The 23,230-nt window shown below is 29.5% G+C and overlaps 2 protein-coding genes and 1 pseudogene across 2 annotated transcripts; 2 read left to right on the forward strand and 1 right to left on the reverse strand.

The window, feature by feature from the left end:
- The first annotated feature begins 1,286 nt into the window (after positions 1-1,286).
- On the forward strand, positions 1,287-2,176 carry LOC107426754 (auxin-responsive protein SAUR50). The gene has a single exon (XM_016037022.4). The coding sequence runs from the start codon at positions 1,454-1,456 to the stop codon at positions 1,766-1,768; it is 315 nt and encodes a 104-aa protein (XP_015892508.1). The 5' UTR covers positions 1,287-1,453; the 3' UTR covers positions 1,769-2,176.
- An 11,038-nt stretch (positions 2,177-13,214) lies between these two features.
- On the forward strand, positions 13,215-14,134 carry LOC132805447 (uncharacterized; annotated as a pseudogene).
- A 5,241-nt stretch (positions 14,135-19,375) lies between these two features.
- Positions 19,376-20,329, reverse strand: LOC107426617 (protein SMALL AUXIN UP-REGULATED RNA 12). Its single transcript, XM_016036843.4, has one exon. The coding sequence runs from the start codon at positions 20,230-20,232 to the stop codon at positions 19,780-19,782; it is 453 nt and encodes a 150-aa protein (XP_015892329.1). The 5' UTR covers positions 20,233-20,329; the 3' UTR covers positions 19,376-19,779.
- Between the last annotated feature and the right edge of the window lie 2,901 nt (positions 20,330-23,230).

The raw sequence follows: 23,230 nt of genomic DNA on the forward strand, positions 1-23,230 counted from the left end.
ACTAGAAGTGTGGAAGAGCAAAGAGTATAAATGAAGTTGGACATGTAATTGAGGTTTTTTTTTTTTTTAATGTTTTGGGTGAATCTAACAGTTTCAGTTGGAAGATTTTAAAAATACCGAAATTCTGAAAGTAAGAAATGGGGTTGCAGGCTTAACTGGTTGAGGTTATTTTAGATTTTTTTTTTTTTTTTTTTTGGGTGAAAGTTATTTTAGTTGATATGAGCAAGAGGAAGTGTGTCCATTTGAAGATAAAAATGGGTGGAGGTCAAAAATTGTGCAGATAAAAGCAGTAAAACGACCACATGGGTTTCTGCAATGTTTTTGTATTGCTCTCTGGGAAGCGATTGTTTTTATCTGCCAAACCAGTCTTAAGGAATCACAAACCAACTGGCCAAACAATCACAAAATGCCAAACCATCTACAGGAGTGTACTAAAGAGTACACTTGTTATTGGTCCGTGATTTCAGGTATAAACAAACACAGAAACAAAGTAAAAAAATTAAAAATAATAAAAATAAAAATCAATTAATTAAAGGCAAATCAAATTTAATATTGGCAAAGATCTGCTTTCAGTTGTATAGAGTAGAAGTAGAAACTTGACCAAAATGGCAAAATCTTTCACACCAAATGAGAAAAAGCAAAGGTAGAAACTTGATAGGCAATGCTGCACATGGAAAAGGGTCTCTGGTAGAAAATTACTAGTCCTACGTGAAAAGGTTACACCAAAATGCAAAAAGAGTTAAAAGGGGTCTCAAACTTTCAACATGCTTTCTTGACTTTCATCTCTTTCCAAATCATATAATATCCTTTTCAATGATTATCTCGATTCAATACATACTCATGACTATTCATCCTCTCTACCCTTTTTCATCCCTTTCATGGTTAACATCATTTCCATTTTCCCAAAACGTAACTGGTTCAAATTGCAAATGCTTTTCAAGTCAATTAGCATGTACAGAATTTTTTCTTTCTTATCAAAATCATACTCATAAACAATTGGTTTAGTATAAAAACAATACCCAAAATACAATATTAGCTAATTGTATACACCAATTTGAAAGGTAAGAAAGAGAGAGACAGAGAGAGGAATGGCAGGGGTCCATGTTGTCATTTGGAGGGCCAACAAAGAATAGAAAACCCAATGGGCTTGGCTCCCACCATGTCCTTACACATATACACAAACCCCAAAACACCCGTGGTATGTCCTATGCCCCCACACTCCACATGACCCTCCCTTTCTCTCTCTATCTTTAACTCTCTTTCTCACCCTCTTCATAAATACGATAAATACCCCCCATCACCCTTCACTCTTCTTCACCACCACTTCACTCCTCTACTACTTTCCACTTTGCATTATCTTCTTCACCTTCATCAACTTCCTCTGCTTTCTCTTTCCCCCTTTTTTTTTTCTTTTTCTATTGATCTATTTTCTCCCAAAAACAAAAACAAAAAAATGGCCATTAAAAGATCCAACAGATTGCCTCAGACCGCCGTTCTCAAGCAAATCCTCAAGAGATGTTCAAGCTTGGGGAAGAAAAATGGCTACGATGAAGATGGCCTTCCATTAGATGTACCAAAAGGCCATTTTGCCGTTTATGTGGGTGAAAACAGAACAAGGTACATTGTTCCAATCTCATTCCTAACTCACCCTGAGTTCCAATGCCTGCTTCGTCGAGCTGAAGAAGAATTTGGTTTCGATCACGATATGGGTCTTACGATTCCTTGTGAAGAAGTAGTTTTCCGCTCTTTAACATCAATGCTCAGATGAAAGAAAAAGGTCGAACAGCTTTAAGAGTGGTGTTTGCTTGGAGAGAAAATAAAAAAAAGACGGCTTAAGATGAAGCAGCAGCCCAACAACCCTTTCTCTGCTTCTCTTTTTTTTACCATCTTTTTTCTTTTTCCCCATTTGTCATTCTTGATGGTGATCTTTGTTTCTCTATTTTATTTTTTTTATTTTTTTTTTAGGGTGGTTGTGCTTTGAACCCCTTTTTGATGGGGTTTTTTATGACTCTAACTTGAAATGTTTGAAACCCAATTGGAAAAATCTTATTGGGTTTTTGGCATTTGTATAAAGTTTGAAAATTTTCCTCACAGAGGTTGGGGATCTAATATTAAAACCCTGTGAGAGAAATATTTTAATGGTAAGGAAGCAAGAATTATTTGCATGTTTAGCAAATTGACAAATCTCTAATTTTTGATCTCTTTGTCTCTCTTTGTCTTTTCGTTTTTTTTTTTTTTCTTTTCTCCCTCTTTGAACACAATAATCAAGATGTGCATAGGTTTAAGTAAAAGTTTGAAATTGAGCCTGGTTTTAAGATCTGTGCATGGGCTTTGGTAAAGGAAAGATCTTGTGTCAAATCAAATCAAGAGCATCTCAAAAAAAAAAAAATAAATAAAATAATTCTACGCAAAGAAAGTAGTTTGTCAGAGAATGTGGGGTACATAGCCATGTACGGATCGCTGGTTGCTTGAGGATTTAAGTTTACTAGTTTGTACCTTCAATCGGTTTTCGGTTATAAAATACTGTAATAATGGTGGGTTTTATTTATTTATTTTTTTATATGGATCGAGAAAATTTATGCATGTGAAGTGTTGTTGGTTTTACTAACCAATTTTCAATTATAAATTAGCACATTAATTGCAAGTTATGAAGCATACCTTGATAGTGAATGCTTTAAAAAATGTATTTAATGGGGATGCGAGTTTTTCATCCTGAGAATATACCAAAAACTAGTATAAGCAATTGTTTTACAATTGTCTCCGAGTGAACAACTGGCTCTATTTTAGGAAAAAAATAACAATATAACAATATAATGAAATACGGCTATACCTTTGGATGAATGAGAAAGGGTTGCTTTGAATCATCAAGTACAATGTATAATCATGTGCAACATTATATAATGATAAATGATTTATGATATTATATCATTCATGTAATGGCTAGATATAAAAATTTTCCTTCATCAAAACAAGACAAACGTTTAGTCATATACTATCAAATAATTTCAATTTGAAAATAAGAAACTGCGCTTTGTGTGTACTTCAATTATTAATTTTCCCTTGGTTAAAAATATTATTTTTCTCAAATGTTAGGTGAATTTAAAGATTAATACAAAGTTGGAAAAGTCAAATAGTACGTATGAAAGTGCCTGCTTTCTTCTATGTAGCTTTTTCTTTCTATCTAATACCCATAATAAATTATCAAAGTTAATACATACAGTAAGCACTAATTTTTTAATTTTTTTACTTAATCTATATATAATGTATGCAATATATATATATATATATAATGTTATGGGTAAATCCATGCAAGTGGGAACTGTAAATGCAATGCTTGTGGCATGGTCAATATATATATGACTATCACATACAAGTTGAATTATCATTTATTTTTAAAATTAAAAAAAAATTAAGCTAATGGAATATAGGTTTTTATTTCTTTTATACTTTTTTTTTTTTCTAATACTCATTCTCACATGTAGGTTTGCTTCTTTTGTCTTTTTTTTTTATTTTTTTAATTCTTACATGTGTTCCATCTTTTTTGGTAGAGTTGTTAAATTTTAAATTCAAAACATTTTAAATTTATAGTTCTAATACCAAGTTGAATTGCTATTTAAAAGGTGAAATTTTATTGAAATTTTATTTATTTTATACTTTTTCTCTAATAGTACAAGAAATTGGTGTATGTTTTTTTTTTTTTTTATTGTACCTAGAAGATGTATACTTATAAAAAAATGATATTTATTACCATTGATGAACAATCACCCATGAGATTTACATGTCAAATAACAATTTAAATAATAAACGTTAAACAGTTTATTTTTAAGATTTTAAAATAAAAAATAATAAAATTAAATATTTTAATTAAACTTTATCACATAAAATGATAATCATTAAAGAGTATAACTCTAAACTTATATATAATATTGAATTACATGAAAAATGATATGTCAGTTTTATCTTATCCATCTCCCTTGTCATGTATATATATGCTACATGCGCTCTCTATCGTCCATATATGGCCTGGCCGCATGCATTATAAACAACAATTCATTCATCCACTCGTAATCTTTTAGTCCATCAATATTTTTTAGTATTTCAATCAAATGGTCCAAATATTAGTTGTGAACAGTCCTCTATCAACATTTATTTCATTAAAAAAAAAAATCTATACTCACACACATACAGTATATATGTGTGTACTATACAAACAATTAGTATAGGTTTAGCATATCGCATTTATGTATTTTTATATATTTTTTTTTAAGTATGTAATTAGTATAGTTTCAATAAAAACACCAATATTTCTAGCCGTGGTTTTGCTAGATCAATTAATATAATAATTAACAAAAAAAAAAAGAAAAAGAGAAAGAAAAGGATATAGTACGGAAACATTAATATGGGAAATGATCGAGTCAACTTAATTAGGCACTTAGGATGGATATCAACATTATTGAAGTTGTTGGAAATAAATAAAGTGATTGGCCGATTGCAGTTTTTAGTTTTCGTTTTCTTATAGCTAAAACAAGCTGCTGAAAAAGCTAATTTGCTTTTTGATTCCTTTTTTTTTTTTTTTTTTTTTTTTGGTCACAAAGCAAGGACAAAAATTATAACCCACCCACCCACCCATTCATTCATGACTATCTCTCTCTTTAGTCACATTATAGATAACACAAGGTGTTCCAAAGAATATGCATCATGAAGCATATAATTACAAAAACAGTTTTGTTCATATTTTGGTAGCTGTATATATATTATATTGTTCGTGCTTTTTGTTTTGAGAGAAAGTGTAGGACCATGTATATACCAGAAGCTAGCAAAGTGTGCCTCTGGTTAGATGGTCCTGATTTCACTCACTTTATAATTAATGCAACTTTTTTTTGTTTCTTCTCCTAAGAACCACATACTCTTTCTGACACTCTCTCTACCATGCATCAAACTTCTTCTCAAACTTCCCACCCTCATACAATATCTCTGCAGTCCCATTCACACTTCCCCAATACTAATATTTCTCTAACTTTCCTCCTCACAAAAAATATCCTCATCCCCATTATTATTTCTCTGTTGTTTCTCTTTCATGTGCCTCCCTCTATCCCCTGTTGCATCTCCTTTGTCCCAAACAAACGTATCTTTTTAAAAATATTCAAATAATTTAAACCATGATTATTCTTGTTTGTTGAATTCATATATTAATATGTACACGAAGAAAATATACCAACAATCCTGTTATAATATGCCTATATGCCCACATTACGTGTGCGTTCAATTAACATTCAATATATTATTCCTATTGCATAACTCATGGGATATATTACCATAATTGCATGATTGCATGTAATTGCACATATGCAAACATGACATATGCAAAATATCTCGTATAAAAATATAGAAATTCTCCTTATTAGAATCTTACTTAATTATTTTAAATTATTTTATGATTGAAATTTAAAAATGTAGTTGAAATTTAAACAGCATGCAAAAAGGATTTGTCCTATTTAATATGTCATAAAATTATAATCTATCAAAACATTTTTAAATTTTAATATTGAAATAGCTCACGAGCTACTAATTAAGGTTATATATAGTTTATGTGGTTTATTAAACAACTTTTCTTTATATGTATAGAATATGGCCTATTAAGTAACTTTTCTACTCATACCAAGTGTTTGAATATATATATATATATATAGCTTCGTTCAGATCTATTCGCTATCATTTGACACCAAAACATATATATATATATAGAAATTCTATGGTGATGATGGTCTGCATGAAAACCGCAGTATTAGTGATGGTTTTTCATAGTATCAACGACGGTTTTTTAGAAAATTGTCACCAATACTATGAAAAACCGTTACCAATATTGTGGTCTGCATGAAAACCGTCCACACCATAAACGGACTGCTATATATATATTAATCTTAGATCCAGTATTTGCCCCGGAATTAATTGTCTCCCATCACAATATTCTCAGACTCTACGTTAATTTTCTTAACAGCTGGCCTGGTCTTTTGGAAACTGCATCTTAATGCATGTGTAATTAACTTAAATAGCAAAAGTTGCATGTATACAGAAGCATTAATTTTTCTTTTTAACTGAAAATGCAACCTCATAATTTCGTCACTAATTCATAGTTTTCTGATCGTGGTACGTACTTAAGACAGCTGGTATTAGAAGGATCGAACATAATTAGAATACACACACACACACACACACACACACACACACACACACACACACAACACACACTAAAAAAGATCAACGCTTTAATTAACTATATTGTATGGTTTTTCTGCTATCTAATCCATGACCTTTTTCTAGACTCCTGAGGCGGCTGAGATCAAGTCTTATCAATCAGAATCGAGGGCTATACAAGGAGATGGTCATGGGGACAGAGAGAGTGAATATGTTAGAATTATAATATATATATATATATATATAGAGTAAAAATAACAAAAAAGAATTGGTCATTGTCTTAAAAATGACCGTTAGACAAAAAGCTGAAGATTTTAAGATTAGATGGATTAGCTTACAGTTGGCTACATGTTCTTTCTCTGCATCATGTCCCCACCATTTCGCTCTTCGCAAGTTCCTCGAAGGAGCCCTCTGTCTCTTCAATTTTTCTCCCTCATTAATTCCTCTTTTCTACCCATTTATACATGTATAATAATAATTAAAAAAATTTGTTAAATTAGAGGAAATTAATAAAAAATAATCAAATATCATTTATCTTAAATCTAATTAAGAATTTTAAAGATACCTAATGGGCATTTCCAATATTGATTCTTGATACAGGGCATTGTGGTGTTCATTATTTGAAGGAATTTGGTAGCAACAGAAACGAAAACACACAAAAGTTCACTTGCAAGAAATTGAATATACTATTAGTAAAAGTGGGTATTCCTTATAATTAAACATCAAGAAGGAAATTTAATCTGAAGCGGTCTCCCCTAGATCCTACTCACAGCCAAGAAGGAAATTTCTTTATTAATATTAGAAAATATAAAGACATCGACAATTTTGCAAAGCAACATGTTGTGATAAATAAGTTCATATGTACACAATAAATTCATCAACTCTACTACATATTTATTATATAAGATATATACACCATATCTTCCCCCCTATGCTTCTCTGCTTCTTATTAGCCCCTCTCAAGCACCCCACATTTGGTCTATATGTTTGTGCATGCATATGTGTTTATTGCTTGTATATGTTATCTCTAAATTATTTATTAATAATAATAATTTCCATCTTCTTTTTTTTCCCTTAGTTTTCCCATTGAATAATAGTTTTCCCATTGAATAAGCTGGGTGTTGCATGCATTTGGTATATACAAGTTGGCGAGAGAGAGGAAGAGAGAGTTATAGTGGACAAGGAGAAGACCTGCAAGGAGAGAGAGGTGGGCTATGGTGTGGTTGTGGGGAAGACATGTTGGGCTCCAAATGTATGAGGAAATGATAGTATGAGTGGGTATTGTCTTCTATACTCTCTCTCTCTCTCTCTCTCTCTCTCTCTCTCTCTGTGACCCCTTTTGCTTATTTCATTTTCAATCTCTTTTGATGTTTCACCTACATCTATATGACTAAATCTATATCCTCAAACACATATTTCAATGCCTAATCTTCTTACCAACCTTCAGTATCAAGTGGAAAATTCATTGTCTTTTCTACACCTTATATTTATGTGATCATATTATTATTCTAAATATGCTTTCTCTATATATGACTTTCAACTATATATATTTAGTAGGTCCTTACAAGGAATACAAGAGTCCTTGACTTTGGGAATTCTTTCACATGCCAAATATAATTAATTAAAACCCATGTTCATCAAATCTTATGTACTATATTATACGTATATATTGGTAGTTTGCTATGTGATAGTGTCATACTTAATTTTTACCTAGAACTTAATTATAATTTTTATAAATTCATTAGATTTCCCATTGAATTGGTTGTTTAACTACATGTTTTTTGCTAAATCTCAACCATGGTATACCATAAGAAAAAAAGAAGAAGATAATTTAAATTCTTGACAATAAATATTGCACATATTATATCCAGATACATATTGAATTGCTTAAGAAGATGTATGCAATTAGATAGTATGGTCGTTTTCTCTATTCAATATGAAAGCATTGATGCTGCTGTGAACATCTAAAGTAATTTCTCTGTTTCCTACTATTATCTCCACCTCCCTCTTATTTTTTTTACATATTCATTTTTGGTTCACTAATTTCTATAGCATATTTATTAAAAAAATAAAAATCTATAGAGAATCAACAAAGTAATCCATGCACAAGTTTTTTTTTTTTGGTTAAATTTTTTTGAATAGACACAAGTTGTAGAAAAAAAAAAAACAAAAAAGTAGAAAGACTTCGCCACTGCATATAGTTTAAATTTAATATAAAATAATATTTAAAAAAAAAAAGGTGGGTGGTTTTATGGTGGTAAACTGGTCCCAGTAGCAAGTTGGGGAAGAAGAACATCATTTTCAAAAATAGGAATATTCTTTTCAGCTTTTTTGCGACAACGTCCCAAACAATTTTCTGAGGCTCCGGAAGGAGTTTCGGTGGTGAAGCCAAAGGACTAAAGGGACATAATTGTCTTACTAATAAAGTACGAATCTGTACCACTGGCTCTGCTCTGCTGCTGTGCTTACCATTTTACCACTGCGCTGCGCTCGCAATTTTTCCTTCTTTTTTTTTTTGTTTTTTTTTTTTTTGTTGTTGTGTATATAGATATATATATATATATATATATATTTCTTTATTTTCAGAAAAAAGAAATCATATACTAGCCCAATAGCAATTTGCGAAAGTGACAGACGAGAATGTTGTTGTAAATCAAGTGAATGGTCTCGTATCTCCGGTGGGTCCCATGCAAATTGCGTAGTAGAGTAGTGCTGTAGTTGGAGATGAGTAGCACGTGATCACTGCCCCACGCTTACCGTAATGTGGACCTTATATTCTGGACCCACTTTGGAACGCTGGTCCCTCTTTCACGCCGATATTTACCATCCCGTCCATGGACCATGCTCAAATACTCGAATTCCGTCCTCTTTCTCTTTTTTTTTTTTTTTTTTTTTTTTTTGATGCTCAAATTTATATATCGGAAATACAGGTTAATATTAAGACGACTTAGTTGCAATATAAGGTTTTTCTTTATTAATTTTAAAATTTCTTTAAATAAATGATTTCAAATTAAAAAAAAAATAATCAAATATTAATTTAATAATATATTAAAGTTTATTTAAATAATATTAATCATAATTAATTTAATAATTAATAAATATAAATGTAAATTTTAATTTTTAATATAATCTAAGATAGTGGTGAATCTAGAAAATTTTTTTTAAGGGAACACCCATATAAAATAGCATATAGTTATTTTTTTTTTCTGAAATACAAAACTATATATAAAATGCAATATTTTCAATATATATAGTCAAAATAATGAAAATATTCTTTAAACTTAAAAAGACAAATTTCTTTAAACTTTTTCTCAATTTTTTTAGGAAAAAAATGCTTTCAATGCTTTAATTAGTAAAATATGGTTTGGTAATCATAATAGATTGATTACAAATTTATACATATAACAAAAACTTAAGCATATATTATACTCCTTAAAAAAATAAATAAATAAACAATGTAAATTGAAAATTAAAAAAAAAAACTAATAAAAGAAGTGTAAGTAAAATTTTTAAAAAAAAGTGACAACTCAAAATCTTTGTTGTTAAAACAAAATAAAGTAGATAAATATATAATACATATATTTTTATTTAAATTGTTATTGATAAATGCATGTTTAACTAATTATAATTGTAATGAAATATTATATCACAAATAGTAATCAAATAAGTATTGTATAAATGAAATTATAGATAAATATTGAATTAAATAAATAATTTTAATTGAAGATAAGTAAGATATGAAAATAAAAATAAATACGTGGGGAAAATATTTAGAAAATTGCAAAAGAAAATCCAAAATATGCCCTTGGGATAGAGAGACGGAGGGGGGCTCAATTACTCATTTAGGAGTAAAATTGTAAGCATATAAATAAATATAAAAAAAAAAAATTGCTCTAGTCGCTGGTAGGTTCATTGTTGATATAAACAATTAAAAAATAAAATTATGATGTTAATCTGATATTAAAAATATAATTTGAATATGATTTTGTATATATATATATATATATTCGCAAATGTGAATTTGGTCTCTTGGTAAGCTTGTGAGATTCACATTTTTTTGTAGATCAACATTATAAGGTTGTTGGTTCAATATATATCTTTCTTTTTTTTTATGAAAATTTTTTTTTTTTGAATTATAAGAAAATTTAGTGGTACTTTGCAAATGCTAATTGTTACCAGTACTGTCGGTAATTCAAGTAGCATTCCTAAAAGTTTTCAATTTTTTTATATTGATTTTTCAGCATAAAGAGAATCAATAAATAATTAAATAAATTTAATTAGTTTTTGCTATCTCAATATCCCATTAGTGTTCATCATTAGTTTTGACAAATAATAAAACTATACATAATAAAATGGTAAAAGTTTACATATTTTTAAAAGAAGCAATAGAACTATTTATGTAGAAACAGTCCAATAGCAATGTTATTATGTTTTTAGTAAAAGTTTCAAAATTCAAATGTCCATCTCCAAATTTCCACCAAAATAAATAAATAAATAAACACTAGAAGCAATGAAGTTTAATAGCAAAATGTAAAAAGGATAACACAAAAGGAATTTGTCAAAATTGTGATTGTTAATTTGATGATTGGAGTTGGATACCCAAATTTGTAGTATTATTATTAAAGATATTAATAATCCTTGTCAAGGAGATAAATTGTCTTATTCTTATACATTTGTATTTTTTTTCTTTATATATTTAAAGCAGTGTTGGAACGTCTTTTTCAACATTATCACTTTAATTTTGTCTCTTCACCAATTAAAATAACGAAGATAATTGATACCTGTTTCCCTCGAAAAGAATTTCCAATCCCCTAAATAATGGTTTTAAATATTATTTATTCTTGTCATATCTTATTATTATTATTATTATTATTATTATTTATTTATTTTTTAAGAATACATTCTTATTAATTAAGTATTAATTGTTGCTCGATCTTATATATGATTTAGAGCTGGATATCACTTTCCTTTTAAGAAGAAATTTATTTATTTATTTATTTGTCTTTGCAAAACTTGGAAAAGACTTGGAAAAAGGGCTCTTTTTTTGAAAGGAGGCCTTTCCTATTGTTGGACCCATAACATGCTAGGAGGGCCCAGAATTTTGCGGATTTTAGAACTCAATTGGAATTTGGAAGAGAGTAAGAACACCTAACCCTCTCATCGTCAAAAAAGCTAGCCCAAAATAAATGCTTGACCTTGTTTTAATTTAATGAGAAAGACAGATGTTTAATTACAAGTTATTTTTTCATTAATTTCTATCAAACTCTAACCTGAATTTTATACATAGAATTTTTATGGGTGCTGTTACACGTGGAATTGTCCTAGTACAAAGAAAAAAGAGAAAGGTGAATTCCTAGATATCTAGTCTAGTAGGAAGACTAGCTAAGATGACTTACAAAACATTCAACGATAACAGTTTGATGGTCTCAAAAAGGTGACTAACTAGTCAATGTTTAGTGGAGCGCCGTTGAAGGTTCAGTCAAATATTGTCATATGGGAATCATTTCCCTCAATCACATATTGTCAAGAGGATCATATTGAATGCTTGGCCTGTAAATAGGAGGAAAGTTTCATTTGTCAAGGGAGGAAAAAAGAAAAATTTTAAAGATATAAAGGCACGAGAGAAGTGGTTTGGCAAAAAAAATCTTCAATAAAAACTTTGATTTTCTTTCACTTTAGTTCTTGAATCTTTGAAGTTCTATTTGATTTTTTGGGGCTTGTTTTTTTCAACCCAAATTTTGCCCAAAAACAGGTACCATTTGATTTCATATATAATTAGGGAGGTGTATTCGATTAGGAATTTAATAGATTTTAAAAGATTTTAAAAGTCCAAAGGTATTCAATTAAGATTTTTATGGAATTCATTAAAATATTAAGGTATTCAATTCAGAATTTTATACAATCTATATAAATCTGATGTTATTCAATTATGACTTTTTAAAAGTCCATAAAAATATGTTTGTATTCAAAAAGTCTTAACTTAGAAGGATTTTACAAATTGATGGATTTGATTGGATTTTGAGACATTAGGTATAAATATTCAAGCCTTTCAAAAATCCAGTCTCCACCCCAAAGATTTCATCGGATTGTAAAACACAAAACATTGAGTGAGACCTTGCTTTGAGACAGAACGAAGAACGAAGAACAGACGGACAAACCCAACTCGCTGGATGAACAGTCGAACAAAACTGGCAAACTGACAGTAACCAAAACACCGATCTTTCCTATGGGTTCTCTCCCCGTGCTTCCTTGGTTGATCTGATTTTTTGGGTATGATTCAATTTTTCTGCTTTTTTCGCATTATCCTTCTATTGTTTAATAAAAACCCAAATCAATGTTGTGAAAGTTTTGAATTTCAAGTGAGAAGTTTTGAGTTAAAAAAAAAAAAAAAGTGAGAAAATTTCTAAGGAACGTATCTATTAATGTATCTGTTATCTGCTATCTGCTATTGTAAATATATTCATATATGTTGTATATATATTTAGCCCTAGTGTAAAAAGAAATAGAAGGTTGTGCAGCTGTACTTTAGTACCAATTAACTTGTTCTTTTGAAGCATTATTAACAGTACATGTCCACCATCTTTATACATAATCTCCATCAATCTTTTGCAGCACAGTCCCCCCTCTTCCTTGAGCCATAAACACATAGACGAAAACCCCAACCCCTCCGCCGCCCCCCCCCCCCCCCCCCCCCAAACACACACACAGACGAAAGCAAGAGCATAGAAACAACTGCCAGATGACAAAAATTTTGAGGGGTTAGTTTTCAGGAGGGTAAAGATCATCTCAGATCAATGATCAATGATCAATGTATTTTCTTTGTACCCAAAAAAAAAAATAAAACATAAAAAAAGAAAACAGATGGATAGTGATCACCGCCTCTGAAGAAAGAAAAAAAATGGTTGGTAGATTAGGCATAATGAATGTGTATGCCAGAAGCTAGCCTCACAATTTTCCATCAATTAATAAATTTATATAGCTTTGAAAAAAAAAAAAAAAGAGTTGGTAGATTAGGCACAATGAGTGTACACGTCAAAAGCTAGCCACACAATTTTCTATCAATTAATAAATTTATATTATAATATATAGATATATATATATATATATAATTTATTATTTCTTTTAGGATTGTATTGGAGCTATTGATGGCACACATATACCAGCAACAGTAAAGGGTCATAATATAAGTAGCTATCGTAATCGCCATGGAAAAATTTCACAAAATGTATTAGTAGCTTGTAACTTTGATTTGGAGTTCATATACGTGCTTAGTGGATGGGAGGGTTCGGCTCATGATTCAAAATTACTACATGATGCTTTATCAAGGAGGAATGGACTTAAAGTGCCACAAGGTATATATTTTTTTATTATATATATTTTTCAATATGTACTAATTTTTACAAAATAATATTTATGAATTAATAATTAATATCTTATATTTTTAGGTAAATATTTTCTTGTGGATTGTGGATTTCCAAATCGTCGACAATTTTTAGCTCCATTTAGAGAGGTTCGATACCATTTGCAAGATTTTTCTGGTCCAGGTCGTCATCCCGAAACTGCAGCTGAATTGTTCAATCTCCATCACTCTTCTTTAAGAAACGTAATTGAGAGGATATTTGGTATATTCAAATCTAGATTCACAATTTTTAAGTATGCACCTCCATTTCCATTTAAAACACAAGCAGAGCTAGTTTTAGCTTGTGTAGGATTGCACAATTTTCTTTGCAAGGAATGTCGCTCTAATGAGTTTCCTATAGAGCCAAATGATGAATTTCTATCATCGTTATTAACATAAGAAACTAAAAAAAATAATTTTGAAGAGCTGCTTGAAAGTCAAGAGCAACAACGAGAGAGTGCTAATGAATGGAGAACTACAATGGCTTCAAATATGTGGGTAGATGCCCAAAATGCAAGAAATCAAAGTAATGAGCAATGAGTTTTTTTTTTTTAAATAAAATTTTGCATACAATAAAAAATAATAATAGAGATGATATAAGACTATTTGATATATTTATCTAATTTTATTTTAATTTATTTTGATAATGTTTTTTTTAAAAATATTTTAAGGATAATATTATTAAAGTTTAATATTCATGTATATGTTGTTTGCCTATTTGTTAATATTTGTTAATTTGTTCGATATCATAAATGTTCAACAATGCTAATGGTATGATTAAAAAAAAAAAAAAAACTATGCTTATATTATAGAATAAATGATATTATTCATCAAAATAGTAAAATAAATTATATAAAAATATTTAAAATCATTAGAATTCCATCAAAATCTATTAAAGTCTATAATATAAATCTCATAAATTCCATTAAATTCCATATAAAATTGTGATAAAATGCATATGGAGTTTGTTGAATTCTAAATAAATCCATGAATTCCATCAAATATTTTAACCTTTTTAAAATCCATTAAATTTCTAATTGAATACACCTTCCTTGGTCTTTGAATTAGTCATTGATATATGTTTTTTCCTCCAAAGCTCTTGAACAACTTCATGTAAGAAACTCAATGGTAAAGCCATTATTTTTTCACAAATAATTCAAAATTCAAACCCTCATTATCTCAATATAAAACATAAATCATTTTCATATAAACCAATTCAATTTAATGAACTCTACATCAAGAAATTAGCTTCTAGTAAAACCAACAATCTTTTTTCAAATAATAATAATAATAATAAAATCAACCGTCTCACTATCCTTGGAAGCAAATTTATTTGGATTATTGCGTCTTTTTGCTTAACAATTTCCGTGGCAATAATGTTTAACATCATAATCACTCCACTACATGATTAAAAAGCTTGTCTCCTGCACTCCTAATCATGTCATTATCCTTAACAACTTTTTGTATCATTTTACTTAACTTTCATATCTTAAAGTAGAGATTAGTCCTGCATTATTTCGTCTTTTATTTCCATTAATTATAATGTCCCTTCATTCAAGATGGAAAAGATTAAATTCACGGACTCATCAATGCCCCACAAGACAAAAATTTGTTTTGTTTGTTGCAAATGTTATAATGTCTTTTCAATAAGTTGGTTTCTCTTTTTTTTAAGCAAATCTTTTCATCATGTTGGGTTGGATAAACTAACATAGAATTGGTATGAGTATTTATGAAAAGCCCATATAAAGCAACTCGCTGCAAATTAAAATTCCCACCTTCAAAATTTAGTTTAATATGCACTTTACGGTGTCCCAAGTTGTACTTTTTTTTTTTTTTGGGGTGAAATCCCAAGTTGTACTTTTCATTTGCTTGGTCAGAGGAAACTATTTTAAATCCTTTTTTTATATATTCATTTTATTTCATTTTTATGTGATGTATTTCATTTTTTTCTATTTTATAATTATTTCTCCTCAAAATAATTTAAAAAATTATAAGAATTATTTAAAAGATCAATTTTTTGGTCACACCATATTCATGTAACCATTTTTTAGCAATAAATATTAAAAAATGTAACATTCATGTGACCACCTTTTAATGATAAATATTGAAATATAATGATTTTGAATATAGAAGATACTAAATGTTACTATCTAAACGAAAATTTGATAAAAATATAAAATATTGAAATGCATTTTAACCATAATTTTGAGAAGGTAAAGTATAATTAAACTTCTTTTTTCATTTAAAAATAGATATAATATTATATTCGTTTGAAATTAACCTGTCCTTTTGAGATTCATATTGCAATATATGTGAAAACAAATTAAATATATAAATAGCTTCTATGAGCAAATTAAATATATGTTCTAACAGCTGGAATCTTATTTTTCTGTGGAAACATCAAACAATATATACATTGCTTTAAGTTTTTAAATGACAATTTAAACAACGCCATGCCATTTGTTCTCCAATCACATCCTAATTAACTTAAAAACAAAGTTATACTTAGTCCTTACTTTCTATGATTGTTTTGACTTGGAAATACATTATACCTATCCACATATATACTTGCTTTCAACAATAAATGTGTAGGACAATAATTGAAATAACATAGCTTTTTTTTCCCCGATTAATAGAGACTACAATTTTGTCTCTCATAATTAATTAGAAACAATATAATTCAAGTTAGAGAAAGAAAATTAACCAAAAACTAATTAAATGAATGCCTGGCTCCATGATTATGTATCAAATTTCAACTCACTCTCACTATTACCAGAATATATTTATATATATATATATATATATATATATATATATATATTCAACTCTCTCTCATCTCATTTTTGATTGACGGAGACTTGACGATGCATGGCATAATAAAAATGCAAAAAATAAAATAAAATAAAAAATGAAGAAGTAAAAGATACCTAGTTATCCACGCTTCCTATGAAATTAAAGGAGCCCCACTGATCACTTTCCTAGAATTTTCTAACATGCAATTGATTAGATATATATACATTTTCATATTGAAATCTAATAAAAATAACGAAGACAATTAACCATGTGTGGAGCTGAATGTCAATATCGCCTTATCCACTGGCTAAGTTGCATCTCATATTTAGTTTAAAGACTTTACTCTTATATATACAATAATTTTTTTTTCAAAAAGAAAAAAAAAATTATATATATATACAAGAATTTTTTTAATTAGGAATTTTTATTTTTATAGAATAAAATATGTTTACGTAACAAGTTTAAAAATTATCACATTCCATTTAAAATCTTTGATTTTGTTTAGAGTTAAATTCTGTTATAACTTCCTCATCATATATATGTGCATATATATATATATATATATATTAATATTGTTTTGTTAATCTGGGTTCATTTGGTTTGACAGATTGGTAATTAATTTGGACATAAACGTGACAATAACCTGTAGTTTGACCTGTCAACTTACTAATGCATATCATTACCAAAGATATATCTATGTAGGAAACATTTACTAATGCATATCATTATCAAAAAAAATTCATGTAGAAAATTTTTATAGAGTCTTTTTACAGTCAGGATCGTCCGGATAAAATTACATGTGGATCCATAAAAAGCAGATGCTATACAAAAAAAATACATCGGCTTTTCTCTCAGGATAAAAACAAACGCTACACAAAAAAAATATATCAGTTTTTTTAAAAAACATCGATTTTGCGTTGGTTTTATTCCTAATCCGCAAGCAATTCTATCCGAAATACATCAGTTTTTCTGAAAAACATCGATTTTGCGTTGATTTTATTCCTAATCCGCAAGCAATTCTATCCGAACGATCCTGATCATAAAATCACTCAACTTTTATATATCTATATATATATTGTTGAATAATTAAGTTTGTATCAATTTAACCGAATATCTCTATATTTTTTTTTTAACCGCTAAGATATAGATATAGATTGACTGTAGAAATTAATTAGAAATGGATAAGTACTACTATATATTCCTGGAAAATGCATATGGTAGCTAGACGCAGCCACAGATTTTTAATCACAGAAATTGTTTTCGGTTGGCGAGCTTTAAGTATACCAATATTGACTTATTGCAAGAAGCTATAAAATATACCATCATACATACAGAATTATAATCAGTTCATGCCCTCCAGACACTATCAGTTTCTACCCAAAATATTAATCATCATTATTATTTTCATTCTCAAGTGGTAGCATACAAAATGGTTGGCTCAATCAAAAGCTGTGCACTTCAGGCTGTCACTTTCCTATGTCCTCAATTTTCCAAACTTTATCCACAGCACGCTTTGTATCCTTATAATTATGGTGATTATATGGTTTCATCAATTGAATAATTAAACAAGCTAGCTGATTCTATAATTTAATTTAATTTCTGGATTTTTGTCCATTTCTATGGTTGTCAATGATAAAGAAAAATGTGAATCCTTAAGGGGAAAAAAAAGAAAAAAAAAAAAGAACCACTCCTATTGGTATACAATCATTTAAATAATGATCTAGGGTCTTGGACCAAATTAAGACATAGCTGAATATTTTGAAACAATGACTGCATGCACCACAAAATATAATAATTGGAAAAACAAAAAATATACTGTGTCATGATGATAAAGTGCTATCCACCTTCTCATTTTTTCCATACTTTAGTTTTTTGGTAGGACCTCACCAATATTAATTCACAGCTTTATTAATCTATACGAGAATTTTATTGGCTGCTCAGTGCAAAAGTAAGTGTACCATATCCAGCAATTATATATCCAATGACCAAATTGCTTCTACTTTTTCACTTTTTTCTTTCTTAGTCAAGGATGCGGTAATCCTGTTTTCACAAAAAAATGGGAAGGGAAAAAAAAAAATGGGAAGGGGAAAAAAAAAAAAATGGGAAGGGAAAAAAAAAAAAAAAAAATATATATATATATATATATATACATATATAGTAATCCTATCCTGTTATGTGTCAAACCAGCCCATCCCCGCATCCCAGTATATGAGGTTGTTTTTTATATATATTTTAGTGCACTTTGTGTGTACCATATTTTCTTTTTCTTTTTTTGGTTCAAAATGAATGTAATTAAGCACTTCAAAATTTTTATTTTTTACTTACAGATTAGATGCATTAAGATATGTAAGTTCTTAGTTCTGAGTTGTTAAAATTACAAATTCAATTCAGTTTAAAGACAATAAAATTAATTTATGTAAAAACATAGTACGACTAGTTGTCAAAAAATATGAAATTAAACAAAAAAGTTTAAACTTATTTTTTTTTTGTTAAGTATTCATCACGCTTATATATTAAAATTTGATACTTTCTTTATATATAATTTTTTTTTTTTTGGGCTACGTTTTTGCTTTAATTAGTTAAAAAAAAATTTGTTACTTGCAAGTCTTCAAACAAAATTGTATTTTAAAAGACTAAGTTGACGATAGCAAATGGTCATAGATTAATCATAAACTGGAAGGTGTACAAAAACAATTAACCAAAATGCTATTAATATAAAATAATAATGTAAACTTGAGAGAAACTATTCCTTTTTCTTTTTTCTTTTTTTGGGACCTAGAGTGAAAATTTTGAAAAGTAGATTTTTAAGATCTATAAAAGAATTAAAAAAAAATGATTTTATGCTATATTATATACTTGTTAATCACTGGACTCAGATTGGAGCTGAAAAATTAAGCTTTGAAGTTCTAGCAGAAAATAACAAAGACAAGAAATTGTTCGATTAACGAATTTATCAAACACAAATTTAAAGATTAAAGATCAATTAAATTACAGAGAAGAATAGACTTTGGATATTATGTTTATCCATAAAATTCAATTTAAATATTTTCTCATGTCCTTGGATTTAGTCAGTACGCTCTTCGAATTTACAAGTACTCAAACTAACCTCCTCGACTCACCGATTTAACTCGGCATGACTCGGTCAAAAAGTAAAGCCTATATTTTAACCCAACCCCAGAGAACAAAAATAATAATAATAATAATAAAATTAAAAAAAAAAATGAAAAACCTAAAAGGTTGCTCCGAAATATTTAAATTAGTTAATTAATACAGAAATAAATTCAAAAAAAAAAAAAATAGTTAGTCCTCGTTGTTGGAAACTCAGCTGAGTCATCCATCGTAACTCGACTCAATCCGAGTCGGAGCGGAAGAAAGTTGCTTTTTGAACTTTTTTAAAAAACGGATTCATCAGCCAGCCCATGTAGCAACGGTCGAGATTCGCCCAAGAGTTCGAGCTTACTTCGGCTGTCCACGTGGCAACGTCTCTGGAAGTCCTCGAGGCTGAGGAACCGACCCGAGCTAGAACCCGGTTCGGATCGGGAAACGACGCGTAATACCTCCTCGAAGAACGACTCGTCGCAGGGGATCGCAAGGGGACCGTGGTTGGTGAAGCCGTACTCTTCCTCGGCTTGCAACAGAAGCTTCTTAAACATCGGGTGATTCAGGTACGTCGCCCGCACGATAAACCTCCTGCAACTGCTGCCGACGCAGACAGCCACGTGTCCTGCCGGTACATCGGACGGCGCTGGTCTAGCCGCCGCTATTCGAGCCTTCCTGCGCCACCTCTGTAGCATTTGGCGGATTCTCACAATGTTCCGAATCTTATTGCATCTTCCCGACGCCATTTTTTTTCCTTTTCCCGGAAAGTGACGGAAAATCGAGAAAATAAAAATAGGTGAGAATGGGTTTTTGAGAGTTTTGAGTGAGAGTGTTCGGTTGGAGCGTGGAGGGTCTTATAAAGTAAATAAGGTTGATCGTGTTACGAAAATACCCTCACAGTTGGAGATAACTACCAGATTATGTTTGTTGTTGAAGAAGTCGTCAGGGCCATGTGATGGGTATACCTTTTTCCACAGCATGGACATTTAGACATGGCTCGTTACTTTATTACTTCCTTGATAAATGTGCAAACTTTTTTTTTAATTATTATTTATTTCTCTAATATTTAAATTGGGTTTTAGATAAATTTTACATTTTAGTTGTTGAAAATTTGAGATGGGTATTTTTTTGTGTTTTTTTTTTCTTTTAATAAAAATTAAAAATTAACACATGATGAGGTGGTCCCCAGTAGAGTACAATAATGTTTTTAGTAATAAAAATTAGGAAAGTTTCGGAGCTTGAGATTGGCTCCACATTGTTGACTGACCAACAAACAGACTATGTTGATTAAGATTTTATTCTGCATAAAATTTAATAGAAAGCTTCGTGATTTCAGTTATGTCTTCCAACTGACAAAAAAACCAAAAGGGGAGAGAGAGAGAGAGAGGTTGGTGGTAGTGTTATATGGGTTTGTGCATGTATTTTGATTAAAGAAAGAGTATTATTATAAATAAGATCAGTCATACAGCATGCAATTGTTGGAAATTTGTAGCAAAAGGGAAAAACATTTGCATTATTTACCTTATATAATTATTTTATTTCCTTAATAGGGGACCTACTCCATGCTGGTTTTGCTGCAAGCTTATCTAATGCTCACTTCAGAAAGCAAAGCATAATCACATCTTGCAATACTTGATGATAATATTGCTCTTCATTGATTTATATTATGAGAAATATATGAATGAAAATGTCTAATATTTCAATTAATTTTGAGCACCACCCACATATTATTCTTAAGATCTTAATTAATGTCATTTTGCTCTACAACATCCTTGATTTAATTTGACATTAATTTTAAGGACAGTATAACTCTTCCTCAATGTATTAAAATTTGATTATATGGTTCGATTTGATTCTATTTGTCTTAGCAACTCAAAACCTCACATGGTCTCTCAAAACTTAATTATAAACTTATCTACTTATATTCTCACATCCTTAGCTATATCTTCTCCACTGGTTTATTATTATTTTTTATTTTTATTTTTAATAAATCTCACATTGACAACCCAAAGCCAATCAAAGGTAGAAAATGAAGTGCATGCTAATAATTTTGCTTAAAAATTTCAATAACTTATGTACGATGCCCCTTCTGCAAATTCACTAATGTGCCGAATTTATTTCTTTAGTAATATACTAATCAAACTGGTAGATAAATGTGCAGTTTAAGTGTTTGATGAAATTATAAAGATTTTGATTTCAGTTTCTGCCAACTTTGAGCCTGACATGGTGATTCTATAGTGTTTCATACTGACCAACAAGCAAATCACTCTGTGCTCAGTAAGATATTCGGGCAAAACAAAAGGATTAATAAAAAATATTTGACCACTTGTGGCAGTGTCTGCATTAACAATGTCCATCATCTATCAAATATATGTTTACGCATACCTAGAGCTCTATAAATTATAATATACTTTAATGCATGTACAACAAATTGTTATGGAATTAATTAGCAAAAAATTAAAAATTATGTTGAGGAAAGAGAACCTAGTTTCATAGAGTTTGAAAATCTTACCTTATATTATGATCCATGCATGAGGTTAATAATTCAGCTTTTTTTTTGGGGTCAATGCAATTAATATTCTACTACTACTTAATTCTTCCATGTTCACCACTAGTGTCTAGTCTAGTAGTGGTTTCTGCTTTGGGTAGTTTGGACTTTGCTTATTCATGGAGGAAGCTTAGCAATATGTAATTGTTTGGTAATAAATAGCTGAAGTGACAAGTCCTTTGATTGCGGAGTCTTTCAAGCAAGAGTTTTACTCTTTAACTATAATTATAAATATATATATATATATATATATAGTAGTCTTTCGATGGACTAGTGTACCATTTTTTAGGTTTTAATGGCAAGCCAATTAATAAAATATATATGCTCTACTATTTCTTTAATACGATACATAAACCATACACCGTAGTTCACAAAAAACTTTATATATATACAACCCTTATTTTTCATAATATATATATATCATATATAATTAATTTAAAGCCACTGTGCCACAAGAATTAAATGTCTAAAGCTTGAACCTGCGGAATATTTCCATCTTCAATTACGAGAATTTTTGTTGACAAGGTGCATCCTCAGTTTCTTCCTTCTCCTTTCTTTCTTTTTTTTTTTTTTTTTTTTTTTTTTTTTCGGTTGTCATTAGATTAATATGATTAGATTTGATACTATTTGTCTATGCAACTCAGAAATCCACATGGCCTTAAAATTCTAAAATTTTTTTCTCCACTTAACACTTCGTTTTAGTTACCAGTCGAGGCCAAAAAGAAAATAATAATAACTGTATGTTGATGATGATTAACACTGTTTAGAAAAAAAAAAATGAGAAGAAGAAGAGAGCTAGAGAGAAAAGAAACTTTACTGAACTGATCTTCCATTGTGCCCAGCAGAAAGCAGAATACTGATCATTACTTAAGTATAAGAGAAACTTGGGACATTAATTTCCATCTTATATATCAAAATTTTTTGATAGAAAACAAATATTATTTTTGACTATGGTTAGCTTAGCAAATAATCTTGTTTTTAAATGCAAGGCTGCAAATTAATGTTTGATTGATCTGATGCCGATCCATCCAACAAGCTCATCAACTACAATAATGATAATCTTGAAAGGGTGAAAAAGACAGAAACAATTTCTTTTTATCCTTTTTGGGTGTTTTCCAAACCCCATGATCTCTTGTCTCCAAGTATATCTTTTTTAAACACTGTAATACGGATTAAAATACAAATAATTGAAGATT

Source organism: Ziziphus jujuba, chromosome 9, assembly GCF_031755915.1.
Source record: "Ziziphus jujuba cultivar Dongzao chromosome 9, ASM3175591v1".
In the NCBI taxonomy this organism is placed as follows: Eukaryota; Viridiplantae; Streptophyta; class Magnoliopsida; order Rosales; family Rhamnaceae; genus Ziziphus; species Ziziphus jujuba.